This window comes from Hibiscus syriacus, unplaced genomic scaffold (genome assembly GCF_006381635.1).
Source record: "Hibiscus syriacus cultivar Baekdansim isolate YM2019G1 unplaced genomic scaffold, ASM638163v2 tig00003721_pilon, whole genome shotgun sequence".
Taxonomy (NCBI): Eukaryota; Viridiplantae; Streptophyta; class Magnoliopsida; order Malvales; family Malvaceae; genus Hibiscus; species Hibiscus syriacus.
The window spans coordinates 2,412,537-2,435,463 of record NW_024061981.1 but is presented as its reverse complement, the minus strand read 5'-3'; the positions used below and the strand labels follow the sequence as shown (position 1 = coordinate 2,435,463).

The following is a 22,927-nucleotide window of genomic DNA, read 5'->3' as shown; positions in this document are numbered from 1 at the left end:
ATGCACCCCCTTAAAATGAAAACATCGAAGGTGATTGGTGTATCGATGCATGGGTAGTGCATCGATGCACAAGTTAAAGAGTGCATTGATGCACTGTAGAATGTATCGATGCACTTCAAGGGGAAATTGAAATAGACATTTCTTTTGGTCTAAGAAATGATATATTATAATATATCAATTAGATACTGATATGTATCAATGTATGATTATATAGATATCGAGCACGAACAAGTTCCAGAACGATTATCAAGTTAAAATTCGATCGAAAGAGAGGAAAACATAAAAGTGGATTGGAACTTAGTGAGGCCAAGGTGAGTGCATATGCATAGCATGATTATGTTAGTATATTTAGTTCTAGACTTGCGATAAGTCTAGATTTAATATCTTGATACATGATTCATTCAATATTATGAAACATGATATGAATTCATACCATATGCATTATGTGATATGCTTGAAATGAACATGCATGAAAAGTTACATGTCTATGGGATATACTATGTGAATTATTGTAAGTCTATTTTCCATATTAGAGCTTATATATATGAGTGTATGTGTCATATGTGATTGAATGAATTATAGGATATATATATTAAGTATATGAAGTGTGTGTGTGATGTGTTTGTTATGATTTATATGTATGCATGAGAAGTATTGACATGTTAATATATATATATATATATATATATATATATTATATATATATATATATATATATATATATATATATATATATTGGATAATATGTGAAATAGTTAAAATGATCTATATTACCTAAGAATATGAAATAAGAGGTATGATAAGAAATAAGAAAGATGAAATATATAGCATATGAATATGAAATCATATGAGAAAAGGTATATGTGATAAGATGATTATATGAACATGTGATAAAGAGCTATAGGAAAGAAATATGTGATATGAATGTGTGAACATGTAATAAGGTAAAAGATAATGCCCATGATATGAGTATGAGAACTGTAGGTATAGTTGGCATGCCAAGAGTCGAGGGTTTACCTATGTTCTACGGAATATATGGACAGAATTACCTATGTCTTTCGAGACATATGGATAGTATACCTATGTTCTAAGGAACATATGGACATTTTACCTAGGTTCTTCGGGACCTATGGACAGTTGCCGAGGTTCTTTATGACCTATGGATAGGTTATTCGGGACATTTATACGAGCTGTGGTGACAGCATAGTGGTGCACAACCTCAATGTACTCGCATACCTTAAGTTCTCAAAAGTATACATGGGCTAATACATAGACTTTAAAGGGAATAAATAAATCAATTGATATGATACGATGTGTGTTCGGTTGTGAACTGATATATGTGTACCATGATGTGTATAGAAATGTTTAGTATATGTTTATAGGATAAAAAAGAATTAGTGACATGTGTACATGAGCTAATAAGAAATAACATTGAATACAATGTATATGATATGATATATGTGTGTTAGTGATTATTGTATATGTTATAAGATATATGATATGAACATAATGGATCATATAAACAAGAGAATAGAAATATGAATGGTAATGATATGATAATGATAGGAAAGAAGATAATTATATGCATGTGTGGATATGATATATGAGATGATGTGTATATCACGTGATTAAAATAATCATACGTGGCTTAAAAGAATGAATATATGAGTATATGATTATAAGACATAAATAATAAGAATATGGATAGTGGAATAAGGTTAGTGATGGAAATAGTATGAGATATGTATATATGTATACTACATTGTATGTAATGTTATATTGTTTTGGGTGTGACATCATGAGATGATGTGCTTATGCATGTTTAAATAGTTAGGATTCTTTTATAAATTTAATGTCTCACTAAGTCATAAACTTAGAGTGTGATTGTTTCACACGTAGGTTACAGAAACAAGAAGAATAGTAAAGAGCAATGTGGAGCAAGACATGCCAGTTCTCCTTACTGAAGGTCAGATCAGAAGAGAGGTGAATAATATGTATTTTAGTATATAAAGTTCTAGTTGGCATGTACTCAAAAGAATATAGTGTATAAGCTCTGAATAGTTCTGTAAACGTTTTTAATAAGTTATATGTTATAAAAGTTTTAAATTACTCACTATTTTATACAAGTAAATGTTTTAAAAAGTCAATGTGACACCTCAGACTCTGATCTGGGTCGGATATAGGTTGAGGGTGTTACAAAAATAAACAGAATATGAAACTCAATTTAGAAAAGAAAAGAAAAACATAAATGTGAATGTTGGAATTTAAGAGGACTGAAACATAAATACTAAAAAATAAAAGGGCAAAATAATATAAACTTAAAATTAAAACACTGGAACGTAAATAACAACGAAAAAGAGTTAATAAATTAAATTTTAACTCAGATTATAAGAAGGCGGGTAGTACTTAAGGCGGGCCACCGCAAGATAATAAAATGGTTTAAATATAAAAAAAATAAAAGTTAGCAGTTAGTAACATAAAAGTAAAATAAAATAAGTTAGTGGTCAGAGGTTAGTAAAGTTAGAAATGAAAATAAAGTAAAAGTTAAGAGTGAACAGTTAGCGGTTAGTTGTTAGTAGCATAAAAATAAAATAAAAGTTAGTAGTTAGAGTTTAGTAAAGTTATAAATGAAAATAAAATAAAAGTTAAGAGTTAGTGGTAGCCGTTAGTATCATAAAAATAAAATAAAATAAAAGTTAGTAGTCAAGGGTAGTAGTATTAGCATTTTAACTTGGATCGTAATAACGTGGATCGTACTTCGGGGGCTGGTCATCTCGAGGTCATACGATGATTCTAATACAAAAAAAGTTAGTGGTTAGTTGTTAGGAGTTAGAAAAGTTAATAAGCAAAATAATAAAAGGGTCCAGATCATAATAATGCGGGTAATACCCTGATCAAGTCACCACAAGATCGAATATAATAAAAATACAGGTAAATTAAATGAGCAATAAGTGACTAAAATAGAAAAAAGCAAAAAATTATAACCAATCCAAAATAATACAAAAAACGAGATATTAGTGACTAATATGTATATATGCGCATGAAGTTGGAGATCCTAAGGAGGGTTTTACCCTAAAGTTTTGAAACTACAGAGAGTGACCATTCTACAATACATGCCTAACTTATAGGGTCTAGAAGTGTGAATAGACCTAAAAACTTAAAATTATGGACAGTGGCTACTTTGTAAATACACGGCTAAGTCACATGGACCAAAAGAGGGTGTTACCCAAGAACTATAGATGGAAGTAAAAGTGAGAAATAGCATCTTGAGGACCTTGACTTTATAATGAGTAACACAAATGTGCAAGATAGGTGACGAAAATATAAATTTAAGTCAAACTATGGTGTAGCTAAAAACAATTAGCCAAAACTATTTGATATATATACTACATTTTAGCATTTTAGGTAAAATCTAACCTAAACCCACAAATCAGTTGCGTCCTCCTCTCTTTGTATCCTCTGTCAAACCCCCTGACGTTGGTCCGTGAACTCAGATCTATTCCAAACGAGCCCCACACCTTACGAAACCCTCGATTCACGACCCTAAATCTGATTTTGAAGCCGAAATCGTGAGGTAAGTCTTCTAAGGACCATAAAAGCTTCACCTCCCCGACTACAAAGCCCTAAAGGCTTCGACTTTCGCAACTCCGTCGACGAAATCCTAGACTCCGATGAGGCCTCCTTCGACCGAGGTAAATAACTAAACTCTTTTTTATTTGTTTCGAATGAAATACATGCAAAATCGAATAAATGGTTGCTGTGATTTTGTTTTCGAAAATCAAGAAAAATACCTTAAAAAATGCTCTATATTCCTTCAATGGTTCTGTTTTCTCCTCTCTCTTTTTTACATAAGAAATTTAAGGTTTTTTATATACTTGATTACACATTTTAAAAAAGCAAAACAGAATTTTAAAATTTTCTCTCATTTTTCTTTCTTTGGGTTGTTTGCATGTTACGGTGAGAGTGGATTCGAGGCCTGCATGGCTGTCGGCGGGTCAGATGCTGGGGTGTCGAGGATGGCAGTGAACACCTTAATCGGGGCATTGAAAGCCTCGGATTTCTAGGGATTTCCTTGTTTGTGCGAAGATCAGCTCGGCGGCGACTATAAGGCTCAAGGGTGGCAGCGCATGAAGTCTCACTTAGGGTTTGCCGAAACCCTAAGTTGCAAGTTGGGTTACATTGCTTTGGGCTGATTTGTAATGTTTGATTTAGGTTAATTTGGGACAGAAGTGGGCTGCCTAATGCATTAGGTATGTGTCAGTTGGGTTAATGGCTTGAAATGGTTTTGGAGTTAATTTAATGGGTATTCGGGTCAAATGTAAATGGGTTTGTAATTGGGTTGTACATGGACTTTAATGAATATTTATTTGGTTTTGGGTATCCATAACAAAAGGGTTTTAATTTTAACTTGGACCCATCATTCCAAAATGCATAAATATGGGTTTAGTTTGAACCCAATTTAGGGAAGGCCCACATCAATGCAACTTGAGTCGATATTAACACCACTTTAAACATCAATGCTCAAATAACCTTCAAATTAACCCTCGAATATTTTCAGTCCGGTGTGACTGGTCGGATAAAATTAGGGCATGATAATTGCTCCTCTTTATTTGTTGTTGCGAGATAAAATTAGGGTACGATAATTGCCCCTTTTTACTTGTTGCGAAAACAAGAATATAACAAAGACTTAAAAATGACCTATTTTTTCTTATCTAATTGCAATCTATTTGGCTCCAACGTTCTTCCACGAGCTTCCCTTAATTCACTGCCCCATCTTTCAATTGGTTGACTTGCCTCCATGCCCCTGAACTCTCCAATTTCACATATGTTGGTCTTTTCACTCTATTGATTTGCATATCTGTATTTCAACTTTTCTTACTTGGTCTGTTCCAATCTCATAAATGATGAACTTGCAAAAGACATGTCTATCATTAATTATCACATTTAAGAATTTATTTTTTTCATTTTTTTCATTAATCATTATTTTTATTTTTATTTTTACTTTTTGTTTTTGCATTTTTGCTTTTTAAATTAAATTTATTAAATAAGAAACTTTGGAAATCGATTTTTCATTTTCGAATAACATATGAAGACATTATGCCCAAGGTCTTATAGATGATCCGAATGACTTATCATCTTGCTTGAAAGACTTATAGATGACCCAAATGATTTAATCATCATGCTCGAAAGACTTACTGATGGCCCGAATGAATTACTCGTCTATCCGTAAGAAACTTTGAAATTCACTTTCTTACATTTCAAAATTTTCAATTTTCGGAAAATATTTGGATGAGACTTTGGAAATCGTTTTCTCATTTTTTTTAAAAGGGTTAATTACCCCATTCATATATGAACTATACTCGTTTCTCAGTTTTATACATAATGTTTAAAAATTCTCGATTTTATACATGATTTTTTTTGCTGTTAACAGATTCACCCACTTCCGTCATGGAAAGTGACGTGAAACCCTACGACAATGACAAGTAGCACTTTAAAAATATGTTTTTTTTATTTTTTAGGTAAATTACACCATTCATCATTCAACTATCTTCTCACTCTTATTTTAGTCACTAAAGTTTAATTTTTTAATTATTAAACTATAGAAATACTCTTGTTTTAATAACTCAAATTTATTTTATTAATTTTTAATGACATGACATCTATTAATAACTCAAAAGTATTTTATTAATATTTTAATAACTCAAAGTTTAAATTACTTTTTTATTTTAATGTATTTGCTTTAATATGTAACTAGAGTTTGAAAATTCCCTAATTGGGTTGTAGGCTCTTCTTCTATGCAAAAACCCCTTAAACCATAACCTTAAATTAAATGAGCCACTACTTTGTCCTTTTCCCAGTTTCACATCAAATCAATTTTCAGCTTATCATAATTTCAAACCAATTGATTTCAAAAGTAACAGTGAACACAAAATTTTGGTATGAAAAGTTTTCCTTTGATTTACAAACCTGGGTTTTCCTTCTTCCCAAGAAATTTTTTCAAAACGGCATAATATGGGTGGTCTTAGTATCATAACTCGATAAACAATGCTTCGAATTAACCCAAAAAACCTTGAGTAAATCGGCCAACATTTGCCTAACTGTCGGCAAACAATTTCTCTGCATCAGCAACAACAACTTGGTTATCCTTTTGTTGCTGCCCACCACAGCTTCTTGCACTTTCCGCTCTCTGAACAAATAACAACTACTCCAAAGTATCGCTTTCCTTTGATTTACAAACCTGGGTTTTCCTTCTTCCCAGGAAAATTTTTCAAAATGACATAATATGGGTGGTCTTAGTATCATAACTCGATAAACAATGCTTCGAATTATCCCGAAAAACCTTGAGTAAATTGGCCGACATTTACCTAACTGTCGACGAACAATTGCTCTGCATCAGCAACAACAACTTGGTCATCAATATCTAATCCCTTGAATTCGAATAACCTGAAACCAATGCATTCCAAGACCCCACATTTCGTCGAACACTTTCTTCATCGCCTCAAACTCTCCATATTTCCCGTACGTCGAAATCAAAGAATTCGAAACAACAATATCCACAACAAACCTAGTTTTTATACTATGAAAATGAACTAATTTACCCGCTACCAAGTCCCTCATTTCCCCAGCAACTTTCGAAACTGTTGCCAATGTAAAACCATCAGACTTCACACTAAAACGACCCATTTCACGGAAAAAATAAAAAGCTTCAACGTATGAGTAACTTTTGAGATACCCATTGATCATCGAGTTTCAAAGATAAATATTATTGTCTTTTATCGAATCAAAAATGGTTTTCAACTCGGTTAAGTGCCCAAAAAGGCTTTTTGATGCAGTAAAAGGGTTTTGAGTGAACCCGTGTAAGAGAATTTGAGCGTGGGCTTGCTTGGTAAGGTGGAGAGATTCATGGGTGGATGAGAGATTAAGGAAATGTAGGAGATTGAACCCGTTAACAACACCAAATTCTGCCATATCTCCATTCTTTCTTTTTTGCATATCGATAACGCTTCCAGTAGTTTCAGTGACTTATCAGTTATCAAAATGATAGTGTTTAGTTGGGATAAAAGGTTTAGCTCTGGGATTGTTCGATGTTGGATTAGTTTGATTTGTACGCGTTTTCGAATTGTGATTACGATCAAACAAGATAAACTTGCTTCGATCAATATTGGGTTCTTCTATAGTTTAATATTACATTTAAAAATTAAACTTTAGTAACTAAAATAAGAGTGAGAAGATAGTTGAATGATGAATGATGTAATTTACCTAAAAAATAAAAACATGTTTTTTAAGTGCCAAGTGTCAGTTTGTTATAGGTCAGAGGGTTCCACATCATCTTCCGTGACGGAAATGAGTTTACCCATTAACGTCATAAAACATTATGTAGTTAATCAAGAATTTTTAAACTTTATGTATGAAACTAAGAATCAGGTATAGTTCATGTATGAATGGGGTAATTAACCCTTTTTAAAATATCATATGAAAAATCTTGCCCAAAGGTCTTATAGATGGCCCAAAGAACTTATCACATTGCTAAATGAAACTTACAGATGACCCGAAGGATTTAAATCATAATGTTAGAAAGACTTATTGATGGCCCGAAGGACTTAATCATCAAGAAACCTTTAAAAATCAAACTGAGATTCTTTAAATATTCATTTGAGAACATTATATCAGCCATGGTAATCGTCAAGAAACCTTTGAAAATCAAACTTGGCTTCTTTAAAATTTTATTTGAAAATATCATATCGATCAAGGAACATGCCTCGGTTCAAAGCAATATTTGTTCTATGAATTGGGCTCCTAAATTCTTGAGGTTCTGCCCCTCTGAATGTAATTTCCTCCATTTGAGGCTTGAATTCTTATTTTCTCTTCTTTATCTTCCTTTATTGGAATATCTATAAAACTATACATATGTATGATAATATGAATGCACTTAAATGCATCTAAATGTAATGCATGAGGTTCTTTCATGTAGAAATGTTGATAATCAGCCTTCTTCTGGCTTCAAAATGGAGAACTCAATCTTCCTTCACTTGACCATTCTGGAATAGGCCTTGCCTAAACATCAGTGTGGTAACTAAAATAATTTAGGCTTGCATCTTCTGGGGAACAATATGATCATTATATGTCATCAGGTATTCTCTATCATATGTCTTGAAGAATCATTTTCTCTCTTGAATTCTTGTTATGGTCAGATATATGGTCTTGATGCCATTTATGTCACTAACTTAATTGCTCTATCATATTTTTTTTTATTCCGGGCTCTTCTACCAACTGAAGCATGAGTGATTTACTTTTTAAGATAAGATATTCATGTTTTCATTTTTTGGCTCTGACACTTCAAGTGATGAGTCTTACTTCTTAGTGAGGCAATCATTCTCTTTTTGATATTGACAACATCACAAATAAGTTTGAGAAGTTTGATCTTGATTCATTTGACCTTTTAGTCTTTATCGTTTGAAAATCAAAGAATGTCTTCATTTATCTTGTATAGCTTATTTTCCTTACCTTGGTTTTTGTTTATTGTCCCTGTAACACCCCCAACTCGTACCCAACCCAGATACGAATCTGAGGTGTCACATTAACTTTCAAAACATTTACTTTTACAAAATAATGAAAATTTCCAACTTTTATTAAATAAAACTGCATAATTTATGTAATTTCAATCAAAGAGTTTACAAAACTTATCAGAGCTTATACAATTCAAATCTTTTAACTACATGCCAATTGCATTCTATATAACAAAATACATATATTCAAATATGTTTCAGATTTGATATGTGGACTAGAGAAGCTGACTTAGATAGCCTATATTTACTCCCTTTTCTCTTCTCGGAACCTACGTGTGAAACATTCACACATTAAGTCTATAACATAGTGAGACATATATAAAACGTATGAATGGAACTTAATTACATAACAATGTATGAACAATCCACACAATAACAACAAACAAAAGCATATAATCATTCATATAACCATTGTATAAATATTTATATACTATCATTATCATCATTCACATTTTTATTATTATTAATATTATTTACATTCATTCCTTTAATTATGTGATCTTATCCTTAACACTTATGCACATGGTATATTACATTTCATAAGGCAAAATTCATAAAATCACACAAGTTTTCTTTATGTTATCTCTTTTATTAGCCCATGTATACTTCTGAGAACCAAAGATATGTAAGAACATTGAGGTTGTGCACATATGCTGTCACCACAACTCGTATAAATTCCCACTAGGGGAATATAGAATTTGTCCCGAATGACCGCGTAGAAATGTCCCGAAGGACCACATAGATGTCCCGAAAGACCACTCCTTAAGGATCACATATATATTCCAAATGACCAAATATATGTTTCGAAGAATCATATATATGTTCCAAAGGATTACATATATATCCCGAAGGACCATGTAGAACCCTTGACTCTTGGCATGCCAACTATACCTCTAGCTCTCATTTCACATAACATGGGCATTATCATTATGTTTATCACATATTCACACATTCATATCATATAGACATATAATCTCATAGATCACTTTCATGTAATCTCATATCTCTTATCATATGTCTTATATCTTGTGATCATGTAATCACATAACTTATTATCACATAGCTCATAGTCACATGGCTTATCTCATAGGCATGTGTTCACATACTTTATAATCACATAGGTCAATATTATGTAGTTTATTTCACTTTTCATATATTCACATGATTTATATCATAGTCACATAACATACATTCACACAAATCATATAACATGTACAATAACATATAACACATATACTCATATCAAACACTTGTTTATATTCATGAGTTCATGCATTCTAATATAGGAAATAAACTCGTCGCAAGTCTTATTTCCCTTAAACATCATATACTAACTAGTATGCACTCACCTGGCCTCACTAGTCAATTCCAACACTTATAACTTTTTCTTAATCGATTTTATCTCGTTGACTCATCCTATACTTGCTTTCGATTGATATCAACACAGATAAACTACTTATGAATATCGGAGTTCGAATCATTTATAACCAATCAATTTAACTTCGGGATGAAGAAACACTTGATTTAACATTTCTAGTTTAATAGTATCAGTACTCTTACTATAGTATCGATACTACCCACATATGGTATCGATACTCCCCCTGGGTACCGATACCATTTTTACATTATGTATTTATAGCTTGATAATGGTATCGATACTAGACACTTGGTATCGATACCCATTCAACCAGTACCGATACCACCCTTTAGGTATCGATACTTCTTAAAAGATTTTATCCAATTATATCATATGGTATCGATATTGTTCCTTCAGTATCGATACCCTAAGCTCAATTTATACTCATTTAGCTTTGAAGTATCGGTACTGGATGAACAGTACCGATCCCCATGCCCAAAACTCACTTGTTTCACTTGAAATTTTTCCATAGCTTATCTAACTTCCACTCTACGAACTTTTTTTTTGATTCATTGAACTCAAATATACCTACTCAAACCATCTTGTATCAATTTAACTCATCAAATCATCCAATATTTCATTAGAACCCTTGAATTTAAAAATCTTTCCAGTTATTCAACATGTTCTTAATTCACTTCTATTACTTCTAACTTCTTAATTAGATCTTTGACAAGTCAAATATGACTTAAAAATCCATTTATAACTTATTCCTCATCAATTCACTTAAAAACTCTTCATATTTAATCCTTCATAACTTATCCACCTTGGAGTTTCAATACACTTTAATCTCTCATTAAGCTTTCTTAACACTCCAAGAATCAAAACTAAGCTTAAAACTCAAGAAATAATCAGCTTACCAAGACTCACCTTAGAAATGGAGGATACGACAACGAGGGAGAAGAAGAGAACCAAGTCTCTAGACTTTTCTTTCATTTTATCCCATTTCCACGTGTTTAATATCCTTCCTTTGAAAAATACCAATTTACCCTTACTTCATTCAATATTTACTAAACAATCCTTCACAAAATATTCCCAATTAAGTCCATGAACTTTTAAAATTTTCCAATATTTATCACCAAATTTCAAAAACTTTCATTTCAGTCACTAACCTAATTTTTGGGATGTTACAGTCCCACTTATTCGATTGAGGTAGAATGTGCCCCATTAGCTTTAAGGACCTCATTCATTCTCTAGAGATTGTTCTGTTTTGAAATATTTTTCTTCTTTCTTCTATTTTTTGAACTGATAAGAATGAAAGAATTTTATAAAGCAAAATTTTGCTCTTTGCTTTGGGCTCACAATTGAAACAAATCAATAGTTCAATGAATATCAAGTAAATTAGGAATTTTATCTTATTTCAAAAATCATATCCTTTTGACAAATGTTAATATCAACGGGTTGGCTTCTTATTTTTCTAAGGTTTTAATCATCAAGACATTATTCTTTCCTTGATCTTCGCAAGCATCATGACATGATCTCTATCTTGGCTTAGCATTCTACTCGAATACGGGCCAAATGAAGCAACTAATGTATTCAATTGCTAGACCTTTTAGAACACTTATATTTTAGTTCTTCAAAATCTTTTATTTGATCAAGCTTCATAGACTCCTTTTAGCAAAGGCAATGCGGAAGTATTGGTCTAAAAACAAAATTCCTGAGTGTTTGTAAAATTGACTATAACAAATATTTCTCAACTCCCTTAGTCTACCTTCTATTTTAACTCTTCTCAATTCATATTTATCTTAGGCCTTATTGCCTTTCTTTAAGTTTGGTGTTCTTATATTCACTTTTATTTTGCTGGGGAATTCATCTTGACACATAGAGACTAGTGTTATGATCTGAATGAAATCATATTCATAAAGTTAGGGCTCTTGACGTAGCCCATTACTTTAGCGAAATACCCTTAACTAGAGGGTTCAAGTGTTAGAAAGTATTTACTTGACATCTCGAACGAAACTCACTTCATAAAGCTCGTATATTACCTTTATAGTTGCTTCAGACATTACCTCCGAAGATTAATAGCTTAATACTTTCAGCGGAGTGCTCCCAACAAAGTTAAAATTGGCTTTAATTTATTCATTGAGTTTTTTATTTGAAGATTTGTTAAGTTTTTCAAGAAGAATCTATTATAGTTTGGGTGTTTAATGAAAGTCGGGAAATTTCATCTATAGATTTCAATTCCAAAGCGACCCACCTGAACTAAATTCATCTACACTATCATTCCAATTACAAAGATTATGATCATCATCGAGTGTCCTTAATAGAAGTGTGGCTTAATTAGTTTTGTAGCTTCATACGTGAAAGTTACTTCATTTTGTCAGCTCCTATACATACCTCAATGCCTTGTCTTTAAATATCTTATCGCATGAGGAGAAGGTTCAGTCCTGCAAGAAGATGTGTGTACCATTTGGGTGTAATCTCTGAAGCACAATTAGGGTTATTGTTTTATAATGGTTCAATATTATCACTTGTCAACGACTATAAGATTAGTTTATTATATTTATTGAACTTCAAAAAGAAATTCGTTTCATTGCTCATAGTTTGAAAGGAGTAGTGTTTATCCAATTAGAACTTTAAAAACATCCTAAAACCAAAAAATATAGAAAAAAATTCAAACAAAACATGTTTCCTTCATACAAATTACAACTAATCTCCATAGAGGACGAGCAAGAGATTCATATAATGATCTCAGATTACTCATTGTCGTCAATTCAATGTTAGGTCACTTGCTTTAATCGAATGCTCCATCTAGCACTTTGATGCCCCATTTGGGTTAATCATCCACTTCTCAACCAATTCTAGAGTTAACGCCCCATTGTTAATAAGAAGAATCTCTATCTCTTTCATCAATGGACCACAGTTTCCTATAGAATGCCAGGTGCTCCCATGTGGAAATCACAAACACTATTTTCATCATAGCTGTGACTAGAAGGGTTCAACAACACTTTCATCATCCTTGGAGTAAGGTATCGACCTTCAATCAAATAGGGGAACAAGTGCCAAAGGAAGAAATGTCATACATGTTTTTAGCCGATTTGAGCAACTAATTGTCTCATTTCTTTTACAAATGTGAAGATTCTAGAAATGAAATTCATTTACCTCGCATCTTTTGATTTTTGATTGGTTGAACTTTTGGATGAAACCTTCAAGTTCCCTTTATTGATCGTATTTTCTATTATTTCTCTATTTGTCATAAGATCTTCAAAATTCTCTATTGAAATTGCAAGCATTAACTCAAAGAAAGGGGGTGGTAGAGTTCTAGAGAACATGTATGACATTTCTTCTTTCGACATAGGAGGTTGAACTTGAGTTACCATGTCTCTCCATCTCAATGCATACTCTTTAAATCTTTATGTAGCTTCCTCTTCATATAGAGATCTTGATGATTTAGAGCCAAGTCTCTAAAATATATGTATTTCTCTAAAAAGGCATTGGCTAAATCAACCCATGACTTGATTTGCTATTTGCATAACCTATTATACCATACCAACAAGACTGTCATGGAAGTAATGAATCAACAAATTATTGTCATTCAGATATCACTCAATCTTTCTACAGAACATCTTCAGATGGATCGAAGGACAACTAGTACCATCATATTTTTCAAAAGCAGGTACCCTAAAATCATGTGGGATAACCAACTCAGGGACTAGGCTGAGCTATCTTGCGTATAAATTCTTTTGGGAGGCCTCAACAACTGCCTTCACTTCTACCAATCCCTCTAAATGCTTAATTTTTTCCTCTAAACTGCTTGAGATTAGCGAGACTCTTTCCCTCATTTGAATATGATTCCTCACGGTGGTTTGCCAACCATAGTGTGTTAATCAAATAACACTGATGTCTTTCATAGGACACTTTCTCTTTGTTAACAACCATTGCAGCCAACAGTTCAGTCATTTGACTCAATACTTCTTGTAGGGAAATTAATGTTTGATTTCTCATATTCTATTATAGTGCGGTTAACTGATCTCGTATTTGATCTCGTAAATCTCTTTAAGACTGCTCTAATGCTTTTAACTTCTTATCCATGACGAAGATAAATGATCTTAGTATTACTGCCACATAACCATCCATAAATTATTTTCATGATTTTTATAAGGAATGCATGTAAAACATTTAAATAAATACAATGAATGTATGCAAAAAGGTTTTAATCCGGAATAATCATCTTAAATAATTTTCATTGAAAACAAAAGGTTTTAGTACATCGAAAAACCATATTACAAATAATGAACATCTTTAACTCCTAGTTTCTTTATCTTCTTCAGGAGCCAAGTTAACTTCCAAGCATGATCCAATGCTGAGTCGTCAATCTGCTTCAAATCTCTTGTAAAACCAACTAAGTCGACCATCTAGTGAGGCACATTGTTTGCTTCAGTAATAGCCTCATTCATTGCATTGTGTTTTTCTTCCACCCTATGTTTCAATCTTTGAAACAGTAGACAATATTGATCATTTTCTCTTGTAAGAAACTCGATGTGATTATGGAGTTCTCGTGTAAGATTTCTATAATCATGTTACATCTTTGTCAGTATCTTGTTCTTGGCTCTACTGAATTCTAGTTTAGTTCCTTTCTCACAATTTTGGATTTGAAATAAAGCTTCTGAATTGGAAATTAATGTGCTCGATGTCTCATTCTGTGCTTGATATATCCCCAAATCATTCAAGGCTGCATCGCGTTTCTTTTATGCAATATGTAGATCACGAGATAACTTCTTAGCTCGTCATTCATGCACTTTGCAATTACTTTTCCATTATTCAACATCATTATTCAGTTTAGAGATTTTTTTCCCATTTCTCTGGAGTATCTCTTAAACCAACATTTTGAAAAGCTTGACTGATTCTTTGAAAACCATCTTGCATTGCGTCCATTTCTCTATTCAAATTATCCTTTTCTTTTTGCAATTGACGTATTTAAGCTTTGTACTTCAACTGGCGCTCTTCGTCTTGGATGCCCTCATCGATGCTTTTATCTTTAGAATCTCTTAGCTTCTCCTCAACCATACTTTCACCTATGAAACCGGGTTAACCTTCAATCTCAAACTCCAATACTCTATGCTCTAACATACACCGAGTTTAATGCTTTAAGGTTACACAATTCTCTATATAATGTCTTTGAGCTCCTGCATGATATTTGCAATTGGCATTGGCATCGTACCATTCGAGATATGGAGGTTGTCAAGGCTTCATATACTATAAGGTCACTTCTCGGGCTTCTAACAACTTACTGTATAAATCTCCATATGAGATAGGAGTAAGATCAAAATGAGGATTACTACCCCTAACTTTTGGTCATCATTCAGGCATGGCTCAGTTGAGTGAAGACTAGCTTTTAAAACTGGCTTCGAACGCTAAACAATTGTAGTTGGGTTCTTGTTATCCTTTGTTTTCACATTCTCAGATACCTTGATGCTGATTGAACTTTTGCAGAATATGAATTTGCCCTGCTTGAAACTCACTAACCCTTCTTGAATAAGGTTTCCATTTTTTGCTTTTTAAGGCACCACCATATTAAGTTATATGCCCTGAGGTTCCTATATGATAGCCACATACGACATTAGCATTATATCCCTCAGGGTATGGTGGTTCTTTCGATTTGGACAAAACTGGAGCCCCAAGGGTCTTCTCTACTAGCATAGGGAGAAGATTCTCATATATCAACTAGTGATCATCACATGGCTTCTCTTCGTCCATCTTTCCTTGAATTTTTGTAGTTTTCACTATTTCTTTGGTGTCTCCCGATTGCTTGTTGATATGAACGACGATTGTGTGCGATTCCTCAAGTTTGCTAGGGTCACATCGCTTTAAAGTACTCTCTTGTGTATCTAGCATTGCAAGGTTATTTTCATCAAGCTATTTCCCCTCTCTTGAAGAATATATATTCCCTTTGGCTAAAGTGGCTATCCTATCATCTTGGACATTTGTTCTCTCATCTCTTGTAGTTCATTTTACTCTTTGCCAGATATATGATCTTTGGGTGCATGACTCCCTACTCTTTTCGAAACTTACTTGAGATGACATCTCCTAACTGTATCATGGTCTACTTGATCATGAAACCCTTTGTCCATCATGAAAACCTTTTAATTGATGACCACTTACAAATCGACATATTTGTTTATATCATGACCACATGATGCAAGAAAAAGAAAAGAACAAGGACAACAAGTTAGTTCATACTAGATAATGTAAATGCAAGAAAATGATAAGCACAAGGAAAACAAGTTAGTGCATACACATAAATGCAAATGCAAAAATGCAATACAAGATGCAAACACGAAGATGAAATGAGGGATGCAAGTGCAAATGGTGTTAATCCCAACGATGGATATCACAGAAGAAGTTTCATTGGAGATTGAAGTCTTCGCTTTACAAATTAGCCCATTTTACAGACATGACTTCACTTGAGCGCTTGGTCCTAGGTACGTTTGATGCTTTATCCTAGTTCTTCGTCCTCAAAGACTCGATCTCTCAAGTGCTCCATGATCTTTTAAGATTGTGTAGAGGTTTAATTTAAAGTATGACTCATCTCATATTATATGTATATACATTACTTTTATTTTTGATATTTTAGGAGGTCATGACCCCACTAATCCTAAGGAGGTTACGCTTTTACTCTTACCTGAAATTGTTTGTTTCGTACTCTTAAGTTATAATACAAGGTCACCTACTGAATTTTGACTACCAATTTTATTACAACATGCTCCCTTACTTCCTCATAGAGGTCTTGGTTGGATTCAGATCATTCAAAGCTCTTGCATGACCACTAGGCTAACTTAAGCTTTACAAATAGTTGTAACACAAATGATAAATATCTTAAACTGTAGATAAGATTAAATCTAAAGTACTAAATAATCCATGATCTAATTATCAATTTTCCATTATAATTTTCTCTCTTTCTTCCTTTCGTCTCCCATCTCCAAACCCTAAAATCATAGCAATAACACTACCTTCCTCGTTATCAGAGTTTTGGAATTAAATTCTCTTACATCTTGAGCGAGCTTTCAAACCAGTTCGGATAACCCAATTTTTGTAGTTTGAAATGTATGGGAACGAGAGACTACATTCATATATCATGGATTTTCAACACGATAGAACTCCATTGGTAGTGTAATGGAAATCACCTTAGTTTTTTTAATGTATGAACAACTAGAATTTCTAGGTTGACACACATCATAAAGTTTTAAGGAGGGCAATCTTGCTTTGGAAATGAACTTCCACCGAGGCAATGATGCACTAGTCACATGGGTTTTCAAGGATAAAGAAGGGTTTACGTGTATGATGGGCTTTACAAGATCCAAGAGTCGTGGACAGAGAAAGGGAATTCGGGTTGTAATATATTCAAGTATTAAAACAATAGAGCCACTTCTGTTATTAAATGATTGTTGTTATTTTTTGATGTCGTAAGTTCGAGCATCATATTTGTAGAGATATTTGAATATTCATTGTTAAATTAGTGAGAGTCATTCGAATATAACCTACATGGTATTCACTCTATAATAAAAAAAACCCATATTAAAAAGACGTCGTTTTAATATGGTGTTCACATCGACACCCGTCAATCACATCATCGTGTCATTAAAAATTTAACAATTTAGTGGTATATTTGAAACAAAAATCAAAATTTAATATTATAATTGATAAAGTTAAAAATTCATCGGTATAAACAATACAATACTTGGAGTTCAATGACATCTGATGTAATTTATCTTTCATTTAGACACAATCGTAATTATCATTTATGACATATCTATTATATAATACACATAAATGTTTTTATAGGTGTTAATGATTTTTTTAATAATTTTATCAATATGAGACATAACCATATACTAACGATTTGATGATTAAATTAAACGTTTGAAAGTTCAAAGGCTAGTTTAGAATAAAAATAATAATTTAAGGTTAAAATTAAAATTTTAAAATTTTAAAAATCAAATTATTTTTTTAAGGATGAAACTAAAACATTGAAAATTTTATGAATTAATTTAAAATAAATCATAGTTGGGAGGCATGCGATAGAATTAACTCAACATTTATGAAAAACATGGAAAGGTCGGTTTTCAGACTAGGATTGGTTTCGCAGAGTTTGGCTAAAAACAAAGTGATGTTAGTGAAATTACAATTTAAGATATGTCCAGCCTATAAATATTCCAAACAAAAATTAAAATATTATAATGGATTTGAGGTGGTATTGTTTGATTGGTTGAATGCTAAAAAGAAAAGAAAAGGCGTATCACTTCACTCTACAAATTTCGGAACAAGGCAATTAATTACCTTTAAACAACACAAACTCGGGAAGTGCTGACTCAGCCAACCCACAAGTTCAATGGCGACGCAGCTCCTGAGACGACGAGTGACTCAGATCCTTTCCCATGGCAGCGTCAACCCTAGCTCTCCTATCTCTGTAACCAGACATTTCTCTTCGGCCGCTGAAACCATCCGAGCCACTCTCTTTCCCGGCGATGGTATCGGACCTGAGATCGCCGAGTCCGTCAAACAGGTTCCCGCTCTCTCTTCACCTTTTCTTTTTAGTTTTTCTAAATTTCCATTGCATCTATCTTTCTCTTGTAAAGTATTGATTTTTCGATTTTTATTTTACTTTTTGTATTTGCATCCATGAATTGAATCTTATGTGTTTAAAAATTGCTTTGGAAAGTTTTTGATTTAGGCACAAATTGTAAATAACTGGCTGACTTTTTTGTATTTGCATCCATGAATATTGAATCATAAGTGTTAAAAAAATCAAACTTTGCTTTGGAAAGTTTTTGATTCATGCACAAACTGTCAATAACTAGTAGTTTCTAATTTTCATAAGCTGATCTATAGAATAAAAATATATAAATGTTTGTATGAGAAAAAAGTCGTTATTAAGACCCTTTTTTTATACTTTCAGTTAAATTTTGGTGGAAACTGAATAGATTTTATTTGATTTAGGTTTTCAAAACTGCTGAAGTGCCAATTGAATGGGAAGAACATTATGTTGGGGACAAAGTTGATCCAAGAACTCAAAGCTTTCTAACTTGGGAAAGTCTAGAATCAGTAAGAAGGAATCGGGTAGGCTTGAAAGGTCCAATGGCTACTCCTATTGGTAAAGGTCATCGGTCTTTGAACCTTACACTAAGGAAAGAACTTAATCTGTATGCCAATGTCAGGCCGTGTTATAGTCTCCCGGGTTATAAAACTCGCTACGATGATGTAAATCTTATCACTATTCGTGAAAACACTGAAGGGGAGTACAGTGGACTCGAACATCAAGTAAGTTTGTTTTTTCGTAGTTTATGTACAGTTTAATAAATGGGTTATTCTCTATAAATATGACTATATTCTTTTGCTTTGAATCTAGGTGGTGAGAGGTGTTGTTGAAAGTCTCAAGATTATTACTCGTCAGGCAAGCTTAAGGGTTGCTGAATATGCTTTTCATTATGCTAAGACCCATGGAAGAGAGAGAGTGTCTGCTATTCACAAGGCCAATATAATGCAGAAAACGGACGGTCTTTTTCTTAAGGTATTCGATATTTCAATTCAAATGCCTAATTTAATAGTTCATTAATTCTCCAGAGCACCTTTTATTAAGTTTGGTTTACTTGTCTTTTTCCAGTGCTGTCGTGAAGTTGCAGAGAAATACCCTGAGATAACTTACGAGGAAGTTGTCATTGACAACTGCTGTATGATGGTATAGTTGATTTCCTCCTGTAAACATTTTGTTGCTTTCTCTTTCTCACTTTGGACGTGAAGGTTAGAGATCAGATTTTGAATCAGCTACTATAGGTGCTACTTTTCTACCTGTATTACTCTTGACAAATGACAAAATGGAGTGCATTCATCTTATATTGAAGTTAAAATTGATATCTAACTAATTACTTTTTTTTTTTTTGCCACTTGCCAGCTCGTGAAGAATCCAGCACTTTTTGATGTATTGGTGATGCCTAACCTCTATGGTGATATTATCAGTGATCTTTGTGCTGGATTGATTGGGGGCTTGGGCTTAACACCAAGGTAACTAAGTCTACCTAATGATCATAGGGTATATGCACCTCGATGGTTTTACAAACATATAGGAATGATAGCGGGTTGGATATATACGCTTTTCATTTGAAATACCTAAATGCGCATCCACATATCTACCTAAAAGTCCAGATTGTTTTTTATCCACAAGTTATCTGAGTATTACTATCCAAATCCGATTTAAATATTCTTATCTGTTGGATATCTGAATCCACACACAAAAAAATCTGAATTCAAAATTTTAAATCTGCAAAAATCCTGGACTTCCAAGGTTTGAATCTCTTTAGAAATATGCTAGGGTGTCCTTCTGCATCCGCAGTGGATGGTAATTTTAACACCCGGATCTGCAAAAGATGGATCAGATATCCACAGGTATCTGTATCCCTAATTTAAATTGCCATCCCTAACAAAATATACTCTTTGTGCAGTTGCAATATTGGTGAGGGAGGAATAGCACTTGCAGAAGCTGTTCATGGTTCAGCACCTGATATCGCTGGAAAGGTTAGTCTTCAAATCTATTGTAGAACTTCTAATTGAGTGTCATCTTCCATGTGCACCAGCTACTTATTTGTATTGTTGATGTGATTTAGAATATGGCAAATCCAACTGCTTTACTATTGAGTTCAATCTCAATGTTGCGCCACTTAAATCTCCATGACAAGGCTGATAGGATTCAGGATGCCATTCTCAACACAATCGCAGAGGGTAAATACCGAACTGCCGACCTTGGTGGCACATCAACAACAACCGACTTTACCAAGGCCATTTGTGATCACCTTTAAAGTTTTTTTTTTATTATTGGAAGCATTTTTAGTTTTGCATTGGATTTCTTTGCTATGTTTTCCCCCACAGCTTAAATGCTTTTTTCTCTTATTAAGAGGAATTTAAACCACATAAACGTTGATTTCTATGGAGTTCATCTTCTTAATTCCCCATCTTCGGTCATGGAAAACATATGGCCTTATTTATATTCGTGAAACATAGTTCAATCAACTTGTTATTTGAGTATTCAGATGTGTCTTTTAAGAATGACGGTATGAAACGAATGGTTTATATCTTGGACCTTATATTTTTGTCTGTGACTATATATGTTCTTTCTTTATCACACATCTTCCTGCCATTGAGTTGGACTCGTCATACATGGAATTATTTATATCATCCACACCAAAGCTAAATATTATACTAGCCTGGGGTTTTCTATGAGATCAAACGGTTTCCTGTTACCATCTCTTTTTTTTTTTTTTTTTTTTTTATGGATTCACATATGGATAGTTAGAATCTGAGGTTAATTTTCATTCAAGATTTGCAGATTATCATGTTTGATCCAAAGACGTACCAAAATGGAAATATATATATATACCGTATCTTTCATTTATTGCTGGACCTTGAAAAAAAGTTTAAAATTCAAGTCACTTTTGTTCTTGCCAATAAAATTTCAACAAACATGAATCAATCGACCTAAATAGTAAATGGATTGTTATTGTTCTTTGAGGTCTCGAGTTCGAGCGCCATGAATGTGATGTGAGTGTTTAATATTAAATGGTTGAGAGTTTATCTTTGGACATATTTAGGCTACCTTCATAAAATGAAAGCATAAATTGAATGCATGTATATTACATAGCTTGATTTTGACTAATAAATAAATAAAAAGTGTAAACACTAATTTTTTTTTCATTTTTTTTAAATTATTAATAGTATTATTATTATTATTATTAAATAATTTTATTTATTTACAAGCCCATTTACAAGGACTCGAAGCCCGTTTACATGCCCAGATCCGATCCAGACCTGGCCCAACAGATCAGATCCAAACCCTAATGCATTTAGGGTTTTATAACCCTAATGCATTTAGGGTTTTATAACCCTATCCATGTCGCCGCCGCCTTATCAAGGATGATCAGCCGCCTCTGACGCCAGGTGTTCCAACCGGCCACTGTCGACGCTGCTGCCACACCCAACCCTCGTCGAAGTCTCCAGAAGCACCAGGTGGCTGCACACATTATTACCCTATAGTGAGTCACCACTGTTAACTTCGGTGACTCACCTAGGGTCGCTCCTTTAAACTGGTCCGAGAGCAACATCGTGGTGGCCTATAAATATGGCCACTGAACCTGTAAAAGAAGAAAAAAACGACAGCAACAGAGGAAGAACACCACCAACAAGAACACGAACCCACAACAGCCAATATAACAAAAAGAGAAGAGAAGAGAAGAGACTTACTCAGTCATCGGAGTCCTTCAAAAGTCGCCGGAGATCCAAACAACGAATGTAAAAAAAACCTAGATCTAGGAAAAGCTAAGGGTTATTAGGAAAAATGGAGTCTGGATTTAGGACAAGGGAGAATCGGGCTTCGATTTGGGGTAATACCCCTCCCCGAACGACGTCGTTTTGGGGAGGGGTGTGTGCATAATTTCCCTCATGGGTAAACCCTATCCGCAGTGCTCCAAGTTTGTAATTTTTACGATTTAGTCATTGCAATTAATTTCATTATGTTTTAATTTGGTATTCTAATTTTGTTTTATTTATAATTTAATCCTTGCATGTTTATTCATATATATTTAGGGTAAATACCTATTTAGTCCCTTATATTTTAATTAATTTTATTTTAATATCGTATTAATATTTAGGGTTAAATTATACTATTAGGGGGTGTTTGGTTCAAGGATTGTGGGATACCCATGGGATGGGAATCCCACATTCCCATGTTTGGTTGGCCGAGAATCTCATTCCCGGTAATGTTTTATTACCAATAGTAGATGTTTTGGGGTATATTACCAGAAATGTCATTACCTCCCTTCTCTTAGGTATCGTAATATTACCGGTGTTTTGGACTAAAATGCCCTTAAATTTTTATTTTTTTCAAAAATATCCTTCTTCTGTCATTGAATAATAAAAATTCTACGAAGGTTAAATAAAAAATTTATCCTTAAATTATTTT

At 33.2% G+C, this 22,927-nt stretch overlaps 1 protein-coding gene across 1 annotated transcript; it reads left to right on the top strand.

The window, feature by feature from the left end:
• Positions 1–18,272: 18,272 nt before the first annotated feature.
• On the top strand, positions 18,273–20,895 carry LOC120182049 (isocitrate dehydrogenase [NAD] catalytic subunit 5, mitochondrial-like). The gene is made up of 7 exons (XM_039187074.1): positions 18,273–18,484; positions 18,919–19,239; positions 19,328–19,489; positions 19,583–19,657; positions 19,871–19,980; positions 20,418–20,490; positions 20,580–20,895. The coding sequence occupies exons 1-7, from the start codon at positions 18,311–18,313 to the stop codon at positions 20,769–20,771; spliced, it is 1,107 nt and encodes a 368-aa protein (XP_039043005.1). The 5' UTR covers positions 18,273–18,310; the 3' UTR covers positions 20,772–20,895.
• Positions 20,896–22,927: the final 2,032 nt, after the last annotated feature.

What these genes read in the sequence shown, in the direction of transcription:
- LOC120182049 (XM_039187074.1), top strand. Translation starts at nt 18,311, where the DNA reads ATGGCGACGCAGCTCCTGAGACGACGAGTGACTCAGATCCTTTCCCAT. An exon ending in CGGACGGTCTTTTTCTTAAG is followed by an intron (nt 19,490 to 19,582) that starts GTATTCGATATT and finishes GTCTTTTTCCAG; the next exon opens with TGCTGTCGTGAAGTTGCAGA. An exon ending in GGCTTGGGCTTAACACCAAG is followed by an intron (nt 19,981 to 20,417) that starts GTAACTAAGTCT and finishes CTCTTTGTGCAG; the next exon opens with TTGCAATATTGGTGAGGGAG.